General features: G+C 42.5%; 1 protein-coding gene across 14 annotated transcripts in view; it reads left to right on the forward strand.

Annotated features, from left to right (window-relative positions):
- MCF2L2 (MCF.2 cell line derived transforming sequence-like 2) overlaps window positions 1-22,115 on the forward strand; it is a 161,652-nt gene that overhangs the window by 17,784 nt on the left and 121,753 nt on the right. For 7 of the 14 annotated variants that reach the window (XM_050308635.1, XM_050308646.1, XM_050308643.1 and 4 more), the window contains exons 1-2: window positions 2,585-3,228; window positions 20,107-20,190. In XM_050308635.1, the coding sequence (XP_050164592.1) occupies window positions 3,087-3,228; window positions 20,107-20,190 (226 nt within the window). In that variant the 5' untranslated portion in view covers window positions 2,585-3,086. Of the gene's footprint in view, window positions 1-2,583; window positions 3,229-19,788; window positions 19,945-20,106; window positions 20,191-22,115 lie in introns of those variants that run through there. The other 7 variants (XM_050308640.1, XM_050308641.1, XM_050308647.1 and 4 more) reach the window with 3 other exon arrangements.

Genomic DNA, 22,115 nt, shown 5'->3' on the forward strand with positions numbered 1-22,115 from the left:
TGAGGTGGGAGATTTCTTTTTTTTTTTTTTTAAAATTTCTGATGACAAGTTCTTACATTTATTTACTTGCTTATTCATTGACAGACCAAGCCAGATGATGTTGCTAGGCAATGCTGGCAATTCATGAGCAGAAAACGTTCTCTTCCTTAGCTTTTCCAAACATTTTGCTATGGTTGTCTGGAGCAGCAGCAAAGTAGCGCCCTTCCATTCTGTTATTCTGGAGAAGACCCAGGGAAGCATGTTGACCATTTTCTAGACCTGCCCCCGCCCCTACAATCTACTGCATGCAAAGAGCAGTGACTTGCTTTCAGTCAGACTGATACTTTTTAGCTAATAGAGAAAAATTGCTTAGAATGAATCATCCACTCTGAGTGTGTTTGGTAACATGTTACATAAAAGCATTCCTGCAAGCCAGCCCTTGCAGCAGGTCCTGTGCAAATACATCCAGAGCAGCACAGAAGAGGTGATCTGTGGTAGGAAATAGGGCAGGTCTCAGTGCTCCCATGTCAGAGGTTTCCCATACGTATCAGGAGAAGCCAATGCAGCTGCCTGTGAAGTGGGAATGAAATGACATAGGAGAATAAACAGATCCTTTTGTTCATCCATCCCAGTCCTTTCAGCACAGCACTGATTCCCTGAGGTAACCCTTATGTGCCTTGTTGCTGAATGTGGAGCACCTGCAGTCAGCTCATTTTTTGGTCTGGAGCTGGGTGATGGCAGTGGTACCTCAGGCATCAGTTTTGTATTGAGCATTGTAATGGATCAGGATTTCCTAGGGAAAGACTGAGAGGTGATTTTAGATAGTTTTCCTGTTGTGTGCTGTGGCTACCTGTGCTTCCAAAGCTCACACCTAGGGCAGATTTCTTCTTGCATCCCACTTCCAGTGTCAAGTCTCCCACTTGGAACAGAGCATCTCACAGATCCTCCTGTTGCTAGGCAGTGTGGATATTGGTGGGAACAGAGTACCCAAGAGTGGCAGACAGAAGTGTATTGCCACAAATGCTGGATTCTCCCTCACTGTATATCTGTATGTGTGCAAGGTTGAAGTGCAATTAATCTGTGTATGTCAGACATGAATATATTGTCAGCAAAGTTTATTTTCCAAGGTACATCATGTTTGCCTGTGTGTGGAAGGACACCTTGACCCCCTGTAATGAAAGAGAAGATGATGGAAGAAAGATTTAAAGATAAAACTGGGTGGTTGCTTTTCTAGTTTTCTTATCTCATGATGGCAGTTTTCTATAAATTAATTCTGCATTGTGTGCCCTATCTCTAAAATATTGCTGTCCCCTGGGGATTTCTCCATGGAAACTCTAATAATTATTTTACAAATGCTAATGAATCAGGTCATCCAACAGCTCAGTACCTCATTGTCCTCACTTTGCAGGCAGTGTTTTGGCAAAGAGCAGCTTCTTGTAGCAAATTTGGAGGGCAGGGTAGCACAAGTCTCTTACCATAAGAGGGGCAACGTCCTTTATAGCTTTCTTTGGTCAAAGTGGGAGGTCTGGAGGCTCAGCTCTCAGGTCTGGTAGCTGTTCGACTGCATGGTCATTTTGTGTGTGCTGGGTTAGGAAGCTTAAACAGCTCTCACTGTGTGGCTGAGGAGCAGCAGAGCTGGCAAGGGAGAAGCTGCAAGTTTGTGAAGTGGAATAGAAGCAGGAATGATTTGACTTCCGTGTGCTTCAGCTTACAGGCATTCAATGCAGTCCAGACAGTTATTCACCATTTTAATAATGGCACCATGTGAAGCTTTTGTCTCCTGGACATCTTTGTTCCCTCTGATTCATTCCCTGATTTGGATTAATTACCCTTCTCTTTTCCCACTCTGTGCCTGAGGATCAGCAGTGGTCTGAGTAGGCCATGAGCTGAACACACCGGGTGTTGTTTTGGCACTGTGTGAAGTGCCAGTAGGTGTTAGTGATTGAGGCAGAGGAAGGCAAAGGTTCTCAGTCTGGGTGTAAGGCCCTTGCAGGAAGCTCGTTCTGTGCTCAGGTCCCTGCAGTTGAGCTCTGGGTGGCAGCTCAGCCCTGATTCATTGGGTTCTCACTGTATTCTTTGCACTGTCACCAATGCTGGCCTTGTGCCTGTTATGCATCTCCTGTGCAGTCCCCTCCAGATCTCAGGGAAGGCTTCTTTTTACTCTACTGCATCAGGGTTGAGTGCTCTCTGTACTCAGTTCCCCAAGTACTAGTTTCTTCACAAGGCTCTCTAACCAGTGATTTGTTTATAGTAATTGTTAAAAAGGGGGAAAAATCAACTTAAATACCCAGCCCCTTCAAACAGAGATTTATTTCTAAATGGATGTTTCAAATATCTTTTTTTGGTGTCAAATTGATGGATCGAACTTCTTTTTTAAACAAAATTGGCTGGGGGGTTGCACAGCTAGCAGAGCATGTCTGCCAGCAATATTTCCCTTGTCCTCCATTTGCTACTCTGTTCATTTAGATTATCAGATCTTATGAGCAGGGACTGTGCACAGCAGCAGAGGGCTTTTCTGTACAGTTGCAGCTTCCCAGTGCCACTGCCAGACATATGAGTAATTGGTTGAGCAGCTCTGCAGAGCAGTCTCCTTGCACCGTCCAAGCTGAAATGCAGAAGTAAAAAAATCCATTCTGAGAGATGAAGAATCATAAAATCATAAGCCTGGAAGGGACCAAAAATCATGAAGAAAACCCTTTTCTCGAGGAAAAATTCCTTGTGAACCTGTCTGGCATGCTCCTTAAGAGTCATTCTGTGATCTTGCAATGTGCTTCTGGGATCTTCTCTCTTCATTGTTGCTTGTAAGGCAGCTTTAAATTAATGATAAGGAAGCCATTCAGGGTATGGGCTGTGCTGAGGTTCACAGCTTTCATTCTGAATGAGAGATTAAAGTAAACTGATATTGAAAGCAAGGAGGGAGAAACAAACACAGTCAGTAAGCCTATAAAGTCTTAGCCAATTGCAATGGCGAACATCCTGCTGGCGAGGGTGACCTTGAATGAACTAAGGGGGATAAAGTCACCAGCCTGGACTGACGGCTGAAGAATCAGGCTGGATTCCAGCAAACAGAGAGCAGATTCCTGACAAGAGTCTTCTGAGCTGTGGCAATGGCTTCTCGGTGTCGGAAATGTGGACAACAGGTACCCAGGAATCTGCCTTTCACCGCTGTCCGGATCACAGAGGGAGAAATGAAATCTTACCATGATTTTATAGGAGGATGCATTAGGCTGGAGCGCATGGCAAAGAAAGGTATGTACAGCATCTTTAAACAAAATAGCATCTTCTCTTAGTGGGAGCTGCATTGCATTCCCAGGCAATTTGCAAAAAGGGGATTATATTTCTAATGCTTTCTCTGAGCAGTCAGTGACAGATAAAGGCAACTGGCTGGATTTGGATATTAACTCAGGTGTGGCTGCAGGATTTTACTTGGTTGTCTATTTCTGGGGATACTTGCAATGATTTGACCTAAAGGAGGTTAAAATGAATGTTAGACTCATTCTGAATAAATATTTATTTACCTCAGATGTCAGACACCGAGTTTTCTGTATATGTCAGGAGCAGGTATTTGCTGTGAAAGAAAAATACTTTTTTTGAGATGAATGCAAGAAGCTGGGGCAGTGGGTTTCATGACCCGGATGAACCTGTCACCCCGTGCTCCTAAATTGCTATGTAGAAGGTCACTATCTTTCTCTCAGTAAAGATTCTAGTTTCACTGTACTCAGAAAGTTGGACTATGGAGCTTTTTGTGCTCTGTGTGAGTCAGCCTGGGTACAGGGCTGTATTCTGCTCTCAGTGGGTTGCTAGTATAAGATGCTGGTGTCCTGGCAATTTCTGCTAACTGCATGTTAACTCTGGAGTGATAGTAGTTGAAATCTAGGCTGTTGACTGCTTAGTCACACATCAAGATTGCTGAATCATAGAACGCTTTTTCTTTATGTACCATTTGAAAGAAAGATTAACCAAAGAGCCCCCTTTCATTTACTCTGTTAACTTGAATAAATACTTAGTAAACATCAAATCCATTGTAACGTGTTCACTAGTACGTGATGAAAAGATCCCCAAAAGCATGAAATATGATTGTATTTTCAAGTTGAATTGCTTATTATGATTTAATTAGCTCTTCAGCAAAGAGAGTTGCATTCACTGTGGTAAATGGAGAATATTCTGCAGAAAAAGAGGTGGACCAGAAGCAGGACATCGGCCGGCAGCTACTGCCTACAAACTGGGGTTTGCAGATGCTTTCTTTAATAGGGCTCTAACACACAATGTCAGGGTTTGAAAACTGCAAAGCCAGTCCATTGTAGCTCTGCTTCTGTGGGTGATCCATCCGTGCTGATCTTTGGGCTCAGTGCCTACCTATGCATTGCTGTGTTTGGCTGACCTCTCAGTCACACTGATGTTTCCAGCTGCACTCTTTGTGCTGTGGCATTCTGAGTTCAGCACAGTATGGTAGAAATGTCTGGTATCCCAATAAAAGACAGCAGAATTCATTGAAGTTCCTTCCTGGATGTTTGATCAGGTGCTTCCAGGTTGCTTATGGCTCTGGGGGCCCATGGGCCTGTTAGAGGCAGAGCTCAGGCATCTGCTGTTCTTTTCTTCCTGTAGGTACAGAGGGGAAGAGACTGGTAAGAGGTTTGCCATGGTTACTGTTCCCAGGGAAACATCTTCTCTGCCTTTCATGTTGAGAGGCTGGCTACCTGGCATAGTATTATGGAGGAAATCCCTTGGAAAATCATTTTCTGCTGGAGAACAGATAATGTGTCAAATCACCCTGAGCCTGTTGCCATTTTGTGTACTTTAGTTCTAAATTCTGCCAATGAAGTTGCTGGAGGGGCAGAAGTTCAGTTATTGCCAGGGACAAGGTGCCTCCTGCTGCAGATGTTAGAGCTGGGTGAGCTGTGAGAACACACTGGGGCATCACTGTGTGTGGGGACAATGTGAGAAGGGGGTTAAGGAGCTGGCAAGGTGGCACAGGAATGAATGAATTAATAACAACACTGTCTGGGTTCCTTCCTCCTGCTCAGAACTGACTCTGACCCCGTGCTCATCTTTGGTCTTGTTTTGGCCTGTTCTCTTACCTGTAAAGTAGGAATAGAATTACCTGCCTCCATAAAAAGTGGATCCTGGTGATGTAGTTATGACTATCCTTTGATGATTAGGTCAGCTTTCCTTTGTAATCTGTAGTGCATAAACACAGAGGAAGAAAGATGATCTGTCCCAGAGAACTTGGATTCTGCCTGTCCCTTCTTGCTGGTCCTAAAACTAAGACTCATTGACAAACTCTAGAGATGTGTGCCTTTTTCCCTGTGGCATGTTCTGACTTACCATCACCTAGGGCTACCCTTTCTGCAGTGTAAAGATCCAGCTGGAGTGTTGTTGAGGTCTAATTGGCTGGTATTTACTCAGTGCTTCAGGCACTCCAAAATATGAAGCATTTTTCACATACAGACCATGTCTGTTGAACTCTGTGAATATTCTGTTGCAATTTTCTCTCATTAAATATTACAACGAGAAGAGATGGAAGGCATGCAGGTAACTGCAGCAGAAATAGAGGCCAGGTGGCAGCAGTGGCCTGCAGGTAACCTGCCTTTCAGCAGCAGTACCCCACAGCAAGCAGTGCTGTGCCGAGCTATTCCAGTCCCTGGATCACACGAGTCTCAAGGCTTCCTTTGAATCACCGTGATTTGTTCTGATGAGTGGTCAGAAGTGTGGCTGCAGTCTCTTGTTCAGGTAAAGAGATGAAACCAGTGAATGCTTGCAAAAAGAAAGTTCTGCTGTGAGGGGCCAGCTGAAGGGCAGTTTTCCTCTAGCCACGTGATGCCTGCTCAGATCTCCACAGCCTTTGCTCCCTGCAACAGGCTACATGAGCTGCCTACGGGTGCTGAAGGCCCCTCTGGGGTCTGGTGTACAAATGGTGCTATTTTGAGTACCAGTGTGTGACCTTGAGACTCTCTGGGATCTGCAGCTCCAAGGTGCGAGTTATAGCACAGCTATGAGAACCAAAGGGAAGGAGCCCTGAGAGCCAGGCAAGAAATGTGACAGGGACTCCAGTCCAGTGTTGATCCTTGCTGGGGTGCTCTCAGCTCCTCACGAAACAGACTCTGAAGGTGAAAGCAAAGTGTAGCCTCTCGTCATGAAATACATCATTCTTGGACTGTGGCTCATGTGTCCTTTTAGCACTGACATGACCACTCATGTCACCCAGCTGCTGATGAACATCTTTAATGCTTCAGGACACCTCCTGCCAAACTGGCCCTCTCTGTCCCCAGATGCTCCCAATTAGCCTGCCTTGTTGTGATGCTCCAGCCTGCCAATGGGACCACACACCTACGGGGGCTTTACATGGCTGAATGATTCTTTGCTGGTTAGACTGTGTCACTGCATGCTGTGGGGCTTGAGGCTTCCTGTGGATTATATATTTTTAAGGGAATAAATATGTAGTTTTCCTCTGTGCTCAAGGCTGGTGTCTGCATAAATCAGGGTAATGAATTTACAGACACTAAGGAATATGCAGTTCATTACTGCTATTCAGGCTATTCAGGATTTTGCTGCTACTGCAAAACCAGGCAAGAGCCTCCTTGCCAGTGGGATGGGGATCTGTCTGTTGTGCTAACAGAGGGTTTCTGATTTTGTCCTCTGTAGAGCAGAGGAATGCTGCACTTCTGTCTGTCCAGCCATCCTGGGAACCTTTTCTCAGTCCTACTACTGTGTCTGTCTTACTGCTGGAGTTGAAAAGTGGTTCTTCATGTCTGTATGTTCAAGGGGGAAAGGGACTGAAGTACTGGAGTAGTTATGGAGTTACAGTGCTATCTCTGGAAGGAATTCCCATCTGTATTGAGTCCAGGCTGAAATTTCTTGGACTTTTTGGAGCTTCTCCATCTTTAGTAGTAAAATATTAATGAGAAGTGCTTTCCTTTCCCACAAGGCTGACCTTCCACAAAGGTGCTGGTTACTGGAGAAAGTGATTATTTCATGTGAAGACAGAAACCTGCAGTATAAGTGGAAGGAATTTCTAAACCCCTTGAGACTCAGTCACAGTGCCTCCTCTTGCACTGTTCAGAATTGTTCATGTTGTATTTGCATTCAGTATCTCTTCTCCTCTTTAATACAAAATACTACCTAGGGAACCTGGGGTAATTTTTCAGCTGGCTTTCACTGCAAAGAAAACAATTAAATTAAAATATTCTGTTTTCCACAGAGGTTTTTCTAAGAGAAGATCTTTATCTTGGATGCTTGTGTTTCTTTTCACCTGTTCCCATTGATATGCAGCATGCTCTGCTGCAGTTGAGCAACACTAAACCCCGTTTACCTAATTAGAAAAATCCAGAGAATTGTGAGGAAAAAAAGGAAAGCAGAACTTGATTTCCATTTTAAAAGAATTTTGAGAGATAAGTAGTACTGAGAAGATCAAGAGAACAAATTCTCAGAGGGCAAGTTATAGCAGAGGCCTTCTGGGTATTTATGTTTTTCCCTTCCTCCCAGGATACCAGAACAAGAAACAATTCAGTGAAATGGAAAAGCATTAAACACGGAGAGACAGATTGCTGTAATTGGCAATGTTTTGTTAACTTGTGGGACTTATTACCACAATATAATAGCACAGTTTGCTTTTTTTATATGCCTAAATTATAGTGTGAACTGTCTGGGGAGCAGATTTCAGGGGGAAATAGTGCTGAATATACTGGCGGGTTGGAGAGCATTGGTGCAGAGCTCTCACCCTGGTTGTGCCCACAGAGCTTATTCTCCAATTTCAGCCAGTTCTGATGTTTCAAACCCCACTTAAAGACCCAATTCTGCTGTATTGATCTTTTATACAAATTGTGCTGCTGCTTTATTACCTGAATCTTGCTGTGGATTAGCCTGCCCTGTGAGGTTTCTAAGCCATGGACTTTCCTTCTTCACCACCTGTACATTATCTAGTAGAATTACTCATGCTCAAGTATAAAAGAATGATAAATAAAGTTTGGTTGTAGCAGCCCACCTATTTATGAATATTTGGACTATGCCAAGTGTCTTGTTGCACAAATTTGTGATCCTATTAGTTAATTCCATTTTTCAAGGGAAAAAAACAATCCTCCAGGCTTTTACAACAGACAATAGTTATTGACCAAAGATTTATTTTTTCACCATTTTCTAAGCCAGGATATCTCAGCATCTTTGTTCTGCACAGAGTCAGTGCCTTATTCATATTCAGAACCTGTTCCTGTGAGTCATTAAATTGGGGATTGGTGAGTTCAGGCTACTTGTCTAATGAGTCACTACCTCGAGCCAGTGTGCAGCTGGGTGGGCCTCTGAGGAGCAGGGTCTACAAGTCTGAAGATCTGACTTTGAAATTGTGATACTGTTAATTAGTAAGGTCATCATCTGCTAGCATTGGGAAAAGCTGAGGTGAAATGGAAAGAGGTAAAGAGAGGGGATACTCTGTTCCATTTTCCCTTGACTTTACCACTAGACTCAAAAAGTGAGATCTGCCAGAGAATGGATGAAACTGGGGGCAACTATTACATTTTTAAGTCAAAACCACAATAAAGACCAATAGGTTGTAAATGAAAGTGGGAGCTTTGAAACACAAGCCAATTTCTTTGTGTTAGGCCAGCTCTAGCGGAAACTGTGGATTTGCAGTTGCCTGGAGTCTTTAACATAAGATTAAAGAGCTTTCCAAAATGCTGGTTTAATCCAATTTCTGTGAACATCTTGTGTGTTCAACAAGTCAAACACGATGAACCCAGTGGACCTCCCTGGCCCAGCAGTGAAAGAATCTGGGAAGATGATCTCTGGGAAGATGATCTCTGGGTTAGAGGCACTTGGGGATGAGCCATTCTTTGTCAAGCTTTTGTAGACCCACACCCACAGGTGTGACCACATGAACTCGTGGGGTCAGATGCTTGCATGGTGCAAGTTATTTCAGTCAAAGTGGGGTGTGTTGTAGCAACTGAGGATCAGGTCCTTGGATATTATTACTTTAAGTAAACTTAAATGTGTACTGCAGATGCTTCCCAGTAACAAAAGCTGGAACATCACTATTACTCTATTCTATGTGCTGAGTGCTGGTGGAACAGTATTTGGATAGTGCAAAATACTGTTCTGATGAGAGAGGCCCAACTAAGCCTTTTCAGCTTAACAAAGACATTTTACAGATGCTGACTAAAATTTTTACTAATTTTTACTAATTACCCAAATAAAAAATGTCTGACCTGTGTAAATCTATTTTATGAAACTGAAAGTGCTGCCTGATGAGCTTTCCTTTGAGCATGTAGTGGACCAAGAGGAATTTCTTGGTGCCTCTTTTGTGGTGAATTCATTCATCTCCTTATCTCTGGAATCCAGCATGAGGTCAGTAATTCACTTTCATTTGCAGAGTGAATTCTAACTTCACAGCTGGATCTGCTACTTTTGGAGCGTCTCTACACACAGGGTTAAATTGATTTTTAAACTGTAATCATCTGGCATGCTTAGCAGCCACTTAGATAGATGTGACACTTGTCCATAACGCTTTGTAGTTTCTCCCACCTGTGCTCCTCGGGAGTCCCGGCAGGAAGATGGGGGATGGTGTCCGGGAGAGGGCAGTGGCTGCCCCAGAGCTGAACGCGGGCTCTTCGGTTGTTTTGGGCTTCCCCTGGAGCTGAGCTGGGCTCGGTCGTAACTGCACTGTTGTCTGTTCGCTGTGCACAAGCAGAGCTGGAGCGGAATCTCCCACCTGAGAGCAAAACGCATCTGGAATGGGAGACATATTTTGTGAATTCGTTACACGTGGACGTTTATACTGGTACAGGCAGCAGAGGGTAACATTATACACTCACTACAGCATTAAATTCACTTGTTTAGCACGCAGTGTAGGAGAGGCTGGGGAAAGGAAGTGCAGTGTAAAAATCATACTGTGCATCTTGCCACTTTCCTAATCTTCCTTTATCTGCCAAGTAGTGTCTGTCTGCAACACTACTCATACATATCTCATACCAGCACAGTGATTCTCTGCTTTGATTTGGCATTTATCTGTAACTACACAGAAAATTGTGTTAGTTTTCTCATGCTATACTATCAACATTGTGAGAATTTGTGTTGGTTTGCTGATGGGGTACGGATGGAAACAGTGGGTGTGTTGTCCTTAAGATGATCCACTCCAGTAATCTGTGTGTCTGGACAACTTTGGTCTGTTGTTCATTTTACAGGTGGGGGATACTGAGGTTGGCTGGTGACCTGGATTCCTCTCCCCATTCCTCAGTTTCCCTATCTATAAAATGAATGACACTTGTCTTTTTTTGAGCCTGACTGATGGCAAGACTTAGAGAAGAAACAAGATGTTACCACTGTATCACACACCCTAGGGGACAGCTGCTGTGCTGTACCCTGAGTGAAGAGTGACCTGTATCCAGAGTTACTGAGCTGCTGGGGGTTGTGGTAGTAAAAGAACAATTTTATCAATTAATCTAATGTTAAAGTGGTGACCCAGTATTGCTTCAGACAGCTGTAGATGCAACACTACCATCAGCACACAACAGAAAAGCATATGTACACCCCTCATGCACTGTACAAACTTTTGTCCTACTATATGTAGAACTGATTCCTCCCTGGCTCAAGAGCTGTAGTCATGTTTCCAACCAAATTCATGGGTCTCTTGCAGTCTTCTCTGTCTTTAAATAACAGGTCTGTGCTCTGGTGTGTGGGTGTGTCTTTGGGATAGTACTCCAAGACAGCAATTCACAGCAGCACTGCTGGTTTCCATTGGCCCTGGTACTCTGTTATTTGAAGTTATTTTAATGAACGTGTTTTCCATGCCTTAGTCTGAGCAAGTGAGTCTGTTTTGTTGGTTATTGGGCTGTACTTTTATTTGTTTGTGTTAAGCTGTGAATGTCTCCCAAGTGTCCAGGGGCCTGAGTGCAGAGCCGCCTGGGCGGGAAGAAGCAGCTGCACCCTGGGGAGGGTTAAAGCCTGGGCACGGTGAGAGTCAGAGATCTCTGCCGTGGTTTGCCTTGAAGCAGTTACTAAGCAATTTGTGCAGTCTCCTCCAGGAGAGCGTCAGCTCTTTGGTGCACTGTTGGTTGGATCCAGGATTGCTTCCACAGAACGCTGCCTCTCTCCATCCCTCCCCTCTGCCTCGGGTGAACTCCTTGCCACAGCGGGACTGCCGGGAAGCCAGTCTGGACACACGGGAGGGCACGTGCTTGTGAGTGTGTGTGGGTCTGAAGGGGAGGCATCGCTCTCTGCAGCATCTTTCTGTTGCTTTTTCTAACGGGATCTGAGCTGTGATGGTGGTGACAGCTTGGAGGAGGCTGCAGGAGGTGGCTGGGTCTCCTTGGGCAGAGAGGTCGGCTGTGAGCAGTGTTGGTCCTGTTTCACATACTCAGAGTGCTGCTGGCAGCAGTGGTGGCTGCTGTGGCTCACTGTCTGTCTCCAATGACAGTAACCAAGGAAATATTTTTGAGCTCACTGGCCTCTGCTCAGGACTGAGCATTTCTGAGCTCCTGAGCTCAGAAGTTATGTGAACAGGCTCTGAAGTGATTTTGCTGGATGCAATAGTTCAGAGCAGAGCCAGTGGGTAGAATTTTTCTAAGATACTGTTTCAGCTGTGAAACTGTCTGCTGGCAAGCTCTGGGAGGAAGGAATGAAGTCTGCTGTGCAGTCTGATGTATCTCTTGATTAGCTCAGTGTCCAGGCATTGTAGTGAGAGTATTTTAGATTTGCAGTTTGCCACACGTGGTTTTTGTTATTCATGATGAATTTTAACATGACTTAGTGGAAATGTTCTTTTGTTCTATTCTCTGAGCAGGAATTTGTGTTCTAGCAATCCAGCATTGTTGTGAAGCACACACAAAATCTGGGTTAATTTCTTGAATGCTGAGATAGAGCTTGGTCTTTAATGTCTTTTCTTAGGGAAGTTTCAGTTTTGTGGATAGTAGGATATAACATCCCCCCATCATGTCCCTGCATGAGCTCTTTGAAATCAAACAATATCTGTCTCAAAAAAAAAAAAAAAAGGTTTGCTGAGTAAATGCTATGGAATGGTGTGTTTCTTTAGATCTTTGCTGATTATGGGTTGTTACTAATTTTGTTAATAATTTCTTATATATCTCTTATGATTTTACAGAAATATTGTAAGAAGTATCTTCATAATAGGCTGGGATATAATGGCACCTGAACAGAACAGTGAGAGTACTTTAAGAATTTTATATTAGTTTGTAGAATTTCACTTTTATGGGGATTATTCATTAAGGATTAGATGTGTGCGTAAATGCATGGTGCATTCTGGCAGTAAGTAGTCATCAAAATCCTTGAAGTGTGACTATAGATATAAATTTATACACACCAGTGTACTTTTGTAGAATGTACCAGTACTAAAGCTAAATACCAGTTTGCCTATATAGCAGAAAGCTTTTGATTTTTTTTGTTTTACCAATCAATTTAAAGACAACTTCTTTAAAAAACAAACAAAAAAAATCCCAGTCAAACAAAAACATCCAAGGATTGTTTTTGGAGAAGTGGTTAAATGGAAGAAGTAGGAAAATGTGTTTCTTCATCCAAGGAAGTCTATACCAAAATATTTTGAAGCTGGCTTAGAAAGCTGACATAAAGCCTAGAGGGTGCATGTCAGCAGTAGCAGCACTGCATGTAAGAATAGCAGGGACACATCCTGGACTGGTAACAGCCTGCTTGTCAATTTGACACAGAATAATTGATGTTTAAACTATACATAGGCCCAATTGAGAACTGTCAGCTTCACTATTTCTGAGTCTGGGGTTCCCCAGGCTCAGATTTTACGTGTCTGTCTGAACTTCCTGGCCATCTGCTATCATTTTAGATTAATACATATTTACATGTTTAACAAAACAGGACTTCGAGCATTTCCTCTTGTTTCAGTGCAGCTGCATATAGATTTAACTCTGCCTCACACACAGGCTTGAGGGGTCAGAATCAGAAACCACCTGAAAGGCTGGATCTAAATTCAGGTTTGGATCCAAAATAACTGGTTCACTTGCATTTCCAGTGCAAAGAAGGAGCATGCTGGACAATTTGTGACTTGAAAGTCACTGCGAGCAAATCCGTGGAAAGTCCTTACAGTTTTCTAATTGCTGGTGTGATCTTGAGGGTGAACTAAAAATTTTACTTCTATGTAGTGGCAATGTTGACCTGCAAATAACCGGGAATGTGGTCTGTACTGTCTGTAGTCCTTACATTCTTACCTGGACTGTGTTCAAATGTCTCCTCTGGAGGTTTTCTGCAGTGACTGCTTTGAGTCTCTTTGCATCTTTCCTTCAGTAAGCTGCAAACAAAGGTTTGTGTGAATGGCTTTTGCCCAGGGTACTACTCAAGAAACTGAAATTGAGGGGATTTTCAGTTGGGAGGAAAAGATTTCAGTTCTTTGACATGAACAGCTCTCCTTTCTCCCACTTCCAAGTCAGCCACAGTAGACTCCTAATATGCATTATGCCTGCCTGTAAAAACCAATTGTTTAAGTCTGTAACCACTCCTGGAACACAGGAAAACGCAGCCACTAAACAGGTCTTTTCAGTCTGTGACCTCTCCATTCCTGGAATTTTATGTTAAAATGAGCATCAAAATTAGTAAAGGAAATTAATTGAAAAAATACAGAGATCCAAAGTAATTTGAGCAATCTTCCCTGAAAGACTTCAAACCAGCAGAAATGTTTAATGTGCTTGCAGGGCCAAGCTCAGGTCAAGCTGTACACCTATCCATCATTAGGCTGTGCAGAATGCCTTGGAAATACTGATCACAACTTAGTGTAAAGGCAGGAGAAAACTTGAGAGCAGATCTGCTGTGCAACAGAAAATCCCCTCAGGCACCAGTTCAGCTTCTGCCCACACAGACACCAAGAGTCACAGGTTTTTGAGCTGTTCAGAGAAAGGTGCATTTCTAGCCTTTCCCTCTTTCATGGAGATTGTTTGGGAAAGCTTGTGAGGCGGTTCCATCCACACCATGATCTGTCCCTTTTTCAAGAGATTGGAATATATTGGAAGTGCATCACTCAAGACAGTTGGAATCTTGCTCCTAACCTTGCTTGTCCAGATTTCTGCTGCATTAGTGTACATAAAGTCAGGCTGCTGTTACAACTAAACCACCAACTTCTAGGGATACCTCCAGACATAAACCAGTTACTTAAATATTTTAGAGGAATTTTGTGTCTCTGGAAGTTGGTGAGCAAACTTCACAATGAAATTTGGTTTTAATGAGAAGAGAAATTGAGTTTGAACAGATACTCTTTCTAAGTTTTACAGTTGTGCTTGGTGAAAAATTGATCTGAGATAAAAGATGACATCAGTCACTTTATCTATGCTGCATTTTGCTTTTACTCTAAGATGATCTTAATCTGATTGTCTTCTGGAAGGGGTAGTTCTGGCTTTGCCCTTTGGCCCCCCTGCATTACCAGCACTTTACCCTTCAAGCAGCTCTGCTGAGAACTAACCCAGATTAGAAGCAATTCCACTAAGGAAAGGATTGCTTCACTTTTTTTACAATAACTTTATTCCTGGCTTGGTTTTCAGTTGACTCAACATGGGTTAGAAGAAAAAGAGGTAGTGGGACTATGCAGAAGAATAAGATAAAGGATTGGAGTTCCTTTCTGTTTATAGCTGGATTTTAGTTCCTGTTTCAATCTGTAGCACAGCACTTGTATCAGTAACTGATCTTGCTTTTCTCTGTCTGGGCTGTGAGAATAAACAAACCTTTTCAAAATTAAACAGAAGGCACAAATGGTGAGAAAGAGAAATAAATAAGAAATAATAATAATAATAATAAAAACCCAAAAAGTAGTGACTTTGAAGTTCTTTTTGACCTTCAGGAAGGGAAATGTTTTGCTTAAGGGTTTGTACTGGGAATTCTGATGGGACAGATTATTTTCAAATTCTTTAGCCTGCTTCAACCTTGTCAGTGAAACATGCAAATTTGTTTCCTTAGTGTGTTTAATTCTTGAAATCTAAATTATCTCTTCTGGACTCTTAGCTACCCGTTGTTCATGGCAAGCAAAGCAGATACAGGACCTGAGAGAACATTTGAACTGTAGGTACTTTGCAACCTTCAGACTCTGGATTTGTGTTTTGCCTTTTGGTACTTTTTAAGAAGCATAAGCACACATAACATGAAAGGTGTCCTTTCATGCTTTTAAAATGAAATAACTCGCCTCATGCTTAACCCTCCCTGCCCTTTTCCATCACATCAGCAATCTGATTTTTCTCCAAACCCTCAATTTTAATTTGAATGCTCTGAGCATAATTTTTGACTGAGCTTGCACAAAATAGAAGTAGGCTGATGTACTCTACGATTCTAGGAAAGATTTTCTTTTGCTCCCATCTGTCTTCCTTCCCTGTGAATTACGTATTAGGCTGTCATTAAAAAGAGATGAACTTTGCTCTGGAAATTTGTAACCCATTATTCCAAGATTAGCAACTTCAGATTGGGGATTGACTCAGCCCCCTCCTGTAGTCAGCAGGCAGTTGTAGCATTCAGTGACTGAAACACAAAGAAACCCCAGTGTCCTGCTGTGGCTCTTTGCCTTTAGTGTCCTCCATGGAGCAACAGGCACTGCTGTGTCAATCTGCTCAGCACAGGCCAGTCCTTCACTCCAGAAGGTCGTATTTCCAACACTGTTGGAAATTATTAGTTGCCATTAGCATGTAAACTAGTTTCTTTCTGCTCAGAGAAGAGACAAAGGAACAAGACTATATTCATTGTTGCTTTTAATCAGCTGCTGGTGGTGTAGCTCCTCCAGACCTGCTGTGGGAACACGTACAGCTGGGTGAGGAATCAAATAGGCAAGGGTGTGTGTGTGGGGAAGCCCAAGCATGTTTCATTTTTGAGTGAATTATGAAGCATAACTGAATGGCTTTCCCCTTGAAGATTAGATAGCACAGTTGCAGCTAGTCTCTCCAGAGAGCAGGAAGGGAGGAGAAGCTGTGCCAGACAGATGGCTACAGTAATTGCTTTTCTTTTTCTCACCCTGAGTAGAAAACCTTGGGAAGCAAAACTGTAAGGCCTAATTCTTCTGCAGTGAAACTGGCCCCTTCTAGGAATTCAATTTATAGTAGTTTAAGAGGAGAATTAAGAATAGATGAACTCACTTGTGGTGGTTTTTTGTTTGTTTTTGTTTGGTTGGTTGGTTTGGTTTGGTTTGGGGTTTGTTTTGTTTTGTTTTTTTTCCTCTTCCATCACATTCTTATTCGTATTTTAATTGCCTTGGCAAATTAAATTAGTTCAAGTAATGAAGAACTGTATGGTATGTGTAAGTGTTCAGTTTTGATGGCCTATGCAGGGGATTGGCATTGTTTCACATAACACCATTTGATCAATCAAGCCTTTTGCTTTTTTTCAATTTTAGAGACAGTTAGGACCACAAGAACAATCACACACAAGCTGGGAAATGTCTGAGTCAATCTTTCCAAGATAAACACGTTCCAGACACTTGGCTGGTGTAGGTTTTGATATGATCTTGACTGGCATTGCTCTACAGACTTTATGAGAGGACAGAGCTGCTCTGAGGTGATCAGGGGTTATCCAGTCTCTTCTGTAGATATTAGCAAGGTGCAATGAAACAAGACAGTTGTCAAGCTCTCGAGGCTTTTCAGCTTCCTCTGAGTCCCCATGTAGTGAATTAAAATGTGCCTATCCTCAATAGGTTTTTCTGAAGTAGTCTATGGACCTGCAGCTGTCAGCTCAGTATCAGCTCATGCCAACCTGGAGCAGGGTTTTCTCAGCTGGAATATCAGTCCCACAGGGAAGTGGTGCATTGCTTCTGTCCAACAGGGTAAACACCAACACCACTGCCTTCTGGCTTGTGGCTTGCAGCACACACACCAGAGAGGCTGCAGAGCCTCCTGGGGGAAAGTTAGTGGAAGATATAAATGGATTACTGCTCAGTAATGCTAGGCAAAATGTAATGGCCTTGAAACAAACCCAGACCTGTGTCTTTAGGTTTGCTTAGAAGATTTTTTTAAAGCTTTTCTTTCAGTTGAAGGTTAAAAAACTTCCTTCAGCAGCTCCAGGTAATGATGTTTCCAAGGACTGCAACTTCTACTGCAGGCTCTGTGCTGTGATGGTGATACAAATTCATCCATGCTGGAGAGTAACTACCTTTGAGCACTGTCCTAGAAGAAGTTGCAAATGGGCAAGTGGGACCTTGTGAACTGCTGGGTACAGCTGCTGACATTTCATGGCACATGATCTGATTTGCCATTTGAGCTCATGAGGCACCTTCCCTTGTTTGCTCAGATTTTCTCAGTTCCCTGCTAGTTTCTTCTGCTGCAATTTCTTTTCCCAGCATGTCAGTGTGTGAGCTCTACTCTCTCACTTGAATGTGAGATTCCTTGTCACCAAATGTATTTTGTACCACCTGTCTCATCATCGAGCATCTCCTCCTGAGTGTGGGTTTTACAGCAAATCCCATGTGTTTTGTCTTGCCCAGGCAGGGGATTTGAAGAGAATTAACTGGCACTCTGCAGTTCTTGTTTCTATTACTTCATCTGATCCTTACATCACTACATTCTTTTGGAATAAAAACGATATTTAGAAACCTGAAACCAAGTTATTTTTAGAGCAAGCTGATAAAGCTAATATGGAGGTGGTGGAGTTTCTGTTTTGCTCAAGGCTGGTTGATATTAATGATTCCTTCACATTGGGAAACACCAACTGCAAACTGAGGTACTGACAGGTTTGTTACCCTGGAGGGATGAGCAAGTCTCTGAGAGGTGAGAGATGGTGGCACCTTTTCTAGTTCATTGTCTGTTTCTGTTGAGCCTCCTTGTGATTGTCTCATCCACTGTAGAAACCTTTGCTCTATTTCTGCAGCTTTTTGGCATAATCTCAGTCCTGGTCACCCAAACCTGAGTGTACCTGACAGCCCGTGGGGCTGCACAGTTGTCACAGTATCTTTGCATCTTCTGGATGCTGAAATCAATAGTGTTTTCTTCAATGGATGCTCTGGGATTTCCCTGTTCTGAGAGTCTGTTTTAATTATTAATTTTCCCCTACTTCTGTGTTATGTTTTGTTTTGGTCTGGTTTGGTTTTTGTTTGTTTGTTGTTGTTTGTTTGGTGGTTTTTTTTTTTTTTTGGTTGGTTGGTTGGTTTTTACTTTCTGACTCAGCTATAGTCAGCTCTAAACACCCATTTTTCTCTCTTCTACCTCCGTCTTGCTGCCAATGCATGGTTTGAAAAGGGCAAATCGTGAATCAGAAGCATCTCAAGTGTCATTTCTGAAGGATGGAATAATTTTTTGACCAATGATCTGGAGATGCTGGTCTGGACACCTGTTGAGAATTGTGTTCATAGATTACAAAACCTTTTTGTTGCTGGTTCCTTGGGTGTAGTATTTATTTCACTCCAAACAGGACTGTCACCATGCTGTTCTGAAGCAGCTAGCAGAGAAATCAGGCTTATGGTATTCTCTGCTTTCTAATAAATAACCCCATATATTCAAGGAGATTTTATCTTGCCTTCCTTTTTCTGTAGTTTTCCCCACAGATCCCATTCTGGATATGCATGGAGGAAACTGCAGAGTAAAAAAGGGAAAACTTGAGGGGTTACTGTTATTTAGTTTGCTTTGGGAATGTATACTGGTCCCTGACACCAAGGTCTTTAGCTGGGATTCATTGCTCTGCTCTCCTGATTGCTCTTGGCCACCTGCAATGTCCAGAGAGCTGACAGACAGAATGGAAATGAAGGTCCTACATCAAAAACTTCACTCATTCCAGTTTCAATTTCCCCCTTTTAAATTCAAAGGAAGAATTTGCAGAATCAGCCTCCTTGACATTTTTTTTTCCCAATTGCTTGGAATCATTTCCTTTCCTTGTGTACTAGCCAAAATTTGTGCAACTTCTTTTTGCATTGTATGTCACTGTTTGTCTAGGAGAGAGCAATGGCACAAGCTCTTCATCTACTTCATCTCAAGGCATTAGTGAAGTCTTTGAAAATGAACAGAAAACTTTCCATATGAAATTGTGTCATTTAAAACCTAGAATCCCTGGTTCTAGAAAGGATCAGAGTGGTTGTCTGAAAGCAAGAGAGAGATGGTATTTTGGGCGGTAGACTGAGAGGCAAGAGAAAGAAGCTAATCTGTAACCTCTCTGACCTCCCTCTCTATTTCTGGACAGCTGGTTTAAAACCAGGTGCACCAAAGTATTTCAGTGTCTGTATTGCATTCACATCAGTGAAGATCTTGATGCTTAAACAGGGCAGCTGCCTGCCTTTCCTCAGATTTGTGACCTACCTGGACCCAGCTTCCTTCCTCCCACCTGTTGTCTGGGCAGTTAGAGGTGAGCTGTACAGAACTAGGACTGGTTGTTGTTCTGAAGCTTCACAGTGGCTAAAGGAGTAGTTAGAGAAGGTGTTATTATAACATAAACCTTGATCCTGCCAGTTGACTTGGCAGATATTCCCTGTAAATGTTGCTGCTCTAGATTGGGGTGAAGAGTGGGGAGAACAATCGGGTGCACCTGCTACAGAAAGAGATCAAATTAGTTCAGGGTGAGACTATAGTTGCTTCTCGCTTGATAGATCACACAAAAGTGGTGATTTTTCCCCAGTTACTTGCCAAGTTACTTTCTAACTTTTCAGTGTTTACTTTAAAAGAGCAGGCTTTGTTTTCGTGAGAAGAAAGCCTCACAGCCCCTTATTTCCTCCTTTTACTATGTATTTGATTGTAGCGGAAAAAGCATCAGGAAAGGAAACAGTTCTGGATTGGTTGGTTACACAAAGTCCTCCAGCAGAGATCGGGGAGTTCGGGGTGGAACAGAGCCCTGACTGTGGAATAGACTTCACTGTTTGAAAGACTGAAAAGCTGCTGTACTGGGAGGCCAAATGCAGTGACTTAATAGGAAACCCGAAGCAGTAAAGAGCAGGTGTCAGCTTGAGCAAACCTGTGGCAAGCTCTGGCAAATCTACTGGAGCTGCTTTATGGAAAGCTCCCTGTGAAACCACAAAGCAGGAGCTGAAGTTAGGAGGCTGAAGAGGAGAGAGACTCTGTAAGTATCATAAACTTCTCCATGATAGTCATAGAATATCTCAACCAACAGCCCAGCCAGGGTATTTTTCTTTGAGTGTCATGTCTGTTTTGCTGGGTTCTTAAAGGATGCAAAAGTTATCATTGAGGCTTTATTAACTCCTCTCTGTTTTCCCTTGCACAGATGAAATCATGCAGCAGGAGATACGGCCGCTGGTAGCAGTGGATATAATAGAGCAGCTCCACAGGCAATTTGCTATCCTGTCAGGTAAGAAGTTGCTGGTAATCACATTCCAGGATTCTTTTGGAAACATATTGGAATCTGTCATGCTGACTGTCACCCTTCAGCTCCGTACAGCAGTTGCAATAGTATTTTTATATTGCTAATGCAAAGTGCTGTTACAATCAGATATTTGGGGTGTTTGGAACTGATAAAAGCCAAGTTGCTGTGCTTGTTTTTCTTAGAGCAAGTCAATTTTCCGTGTTCTCCACAATGGGCTGGGGAGAACAGATTTAGAGGGTAAGAAATTAAACAAATCTTTATATACATATCTTTCCACAATGGCCGAGCATCTTGTTTGTGGGAAAAGATTTTGGTCTATCAGGGAGCTATTCATGACCTCCCCCTTCTTCCTCATTTGCCTTTGTTTTAGAAATGATTCATTGCTAAAATGTAAGGTTCTAATCTTTTAAAGATATGATTATTACATATTCCTTTGTTTGCCTGAAGTTTGCAATCACACAAAGTGACGCAGTTCCTTTCCCTGATAAAGAGCTGATACTGAAATATTCGCCAGATTATTTAATACACTTATTTTGGATGCTGTAGAAGATATCTATCATAGAATGTCCTATACTGTTGACTGCATGGCCTCTGGCAATTCCTTTTGTCTTTGTTTCTGCCTGTTCTGCAAAAAAGGGAATTCAGAATTTGCTTTTTATCTTCCCTATAGATACACATTGAAGTTTCATGAATTTACACAAAATGCTGAGATTATCATAAGAAGGTCCTCTTGAACAGCCTGTCCCTCTTGTCAGAGAGGAACACTGGGAACACAATGCAGAGAGTGCACAGACCCAGCTCTATAAATGGTCAACTCGGCAGGCCCACTCTTTGCTGCATCTTTGCATTTTTAAGTACATTCCAAGCTGCCAATCCAAATCTTGAGTTACACAGTATTCTTTATGAGGCTCTGAGTATTAAAACTTCATTGGAGGTTTCTAATTAGCATCTTGTGACAGTTTAATAAGTTCAATAACTAACTGGTTTGCATTAGGAAGAGGGTATTGCCTGGTGGAACCAGCTGCCTTCTCATCTGCAGTAAAGCATCTCAGGGTCACACCTTCCTAGAATTCCTAATGAACACAAACCTCCAGGCAGGACAGTGTCTGTAGCTGCATTAATTGCTCAAACCTTTTTCGCCCCAATATTGTACTCAGTGCAGGCTAACTAGGAAGTGTTGAGAATTCCCTGCCTCACATGCAGTGCTTATCCAGTAAAATGTGGGGGACTGCCGTGCCTGAACCCTGTTACTTTGGAACATTTGGGACCATTAATAAAAGCTGTATATGGCATGTAATGAGCAACTTGTGGAACGTGGTTTACTAAACAGGAAGGAAAACCCATTTCCAGTTCTATGTAGAACATTAAACATGGAACAAAAATGTCAAGGACAAATACAAAAAAGCACATTTGTATTTCTTTATGGAGTTGCCATTTTGGCAGTGCCTGTGTTCTCACCTGCTGTTTTAGCAAATTCACCTCTTCGCTTTTGATCTAGTACTTTTATTCTTGCAAGTGATGGGACAGATGTTTAAATAAGGCAATTTAAATGTAAGCTGCTTAAAGACTTTGAAAATAACTCTTCACAGAAGACGGACTTGTTTGTTAGAGGTTGGGAAATAACTGTTTCATTGACATACAAGTGCTAATAACCAATAACACAGGTGAGTGAGAAGGTGTCTTTCATGGCCCCATCTACGTAAAAACCAAATCCCATCTGAAGAATTTTCAGGCTTATCTAAAATCTCCTCAGTAAAGTCCAGAAATAATAGCCTAATAAAAGCCATGGCAGTATAGTTCATAGTTTCCAAATTGATTTCAGCCTGAAGTTTACAGCTAAATTTGGAAACCTGGGTGCCTCCACTCCAAAATCCCCATGGCAGCATGTGAAGAAGATCAAGAATATAAAA

This window comes from Myiozetetes cayanensis, unplaced genomic scaffold (assembly GCF_022539395.1).
Source record: "Myiozetetes cayanensis isolate MyiCay16 unplaced genomic scaffold, myiCay2020 scf13, whole genome shotgun sequence".
Taxonomy (NCBI): Eukaryota; Metazoa; Chordata; class Aves; order Passeriformes; family Tyrannidae; genus Myiozetetes; species Myiozetetes cayanensis.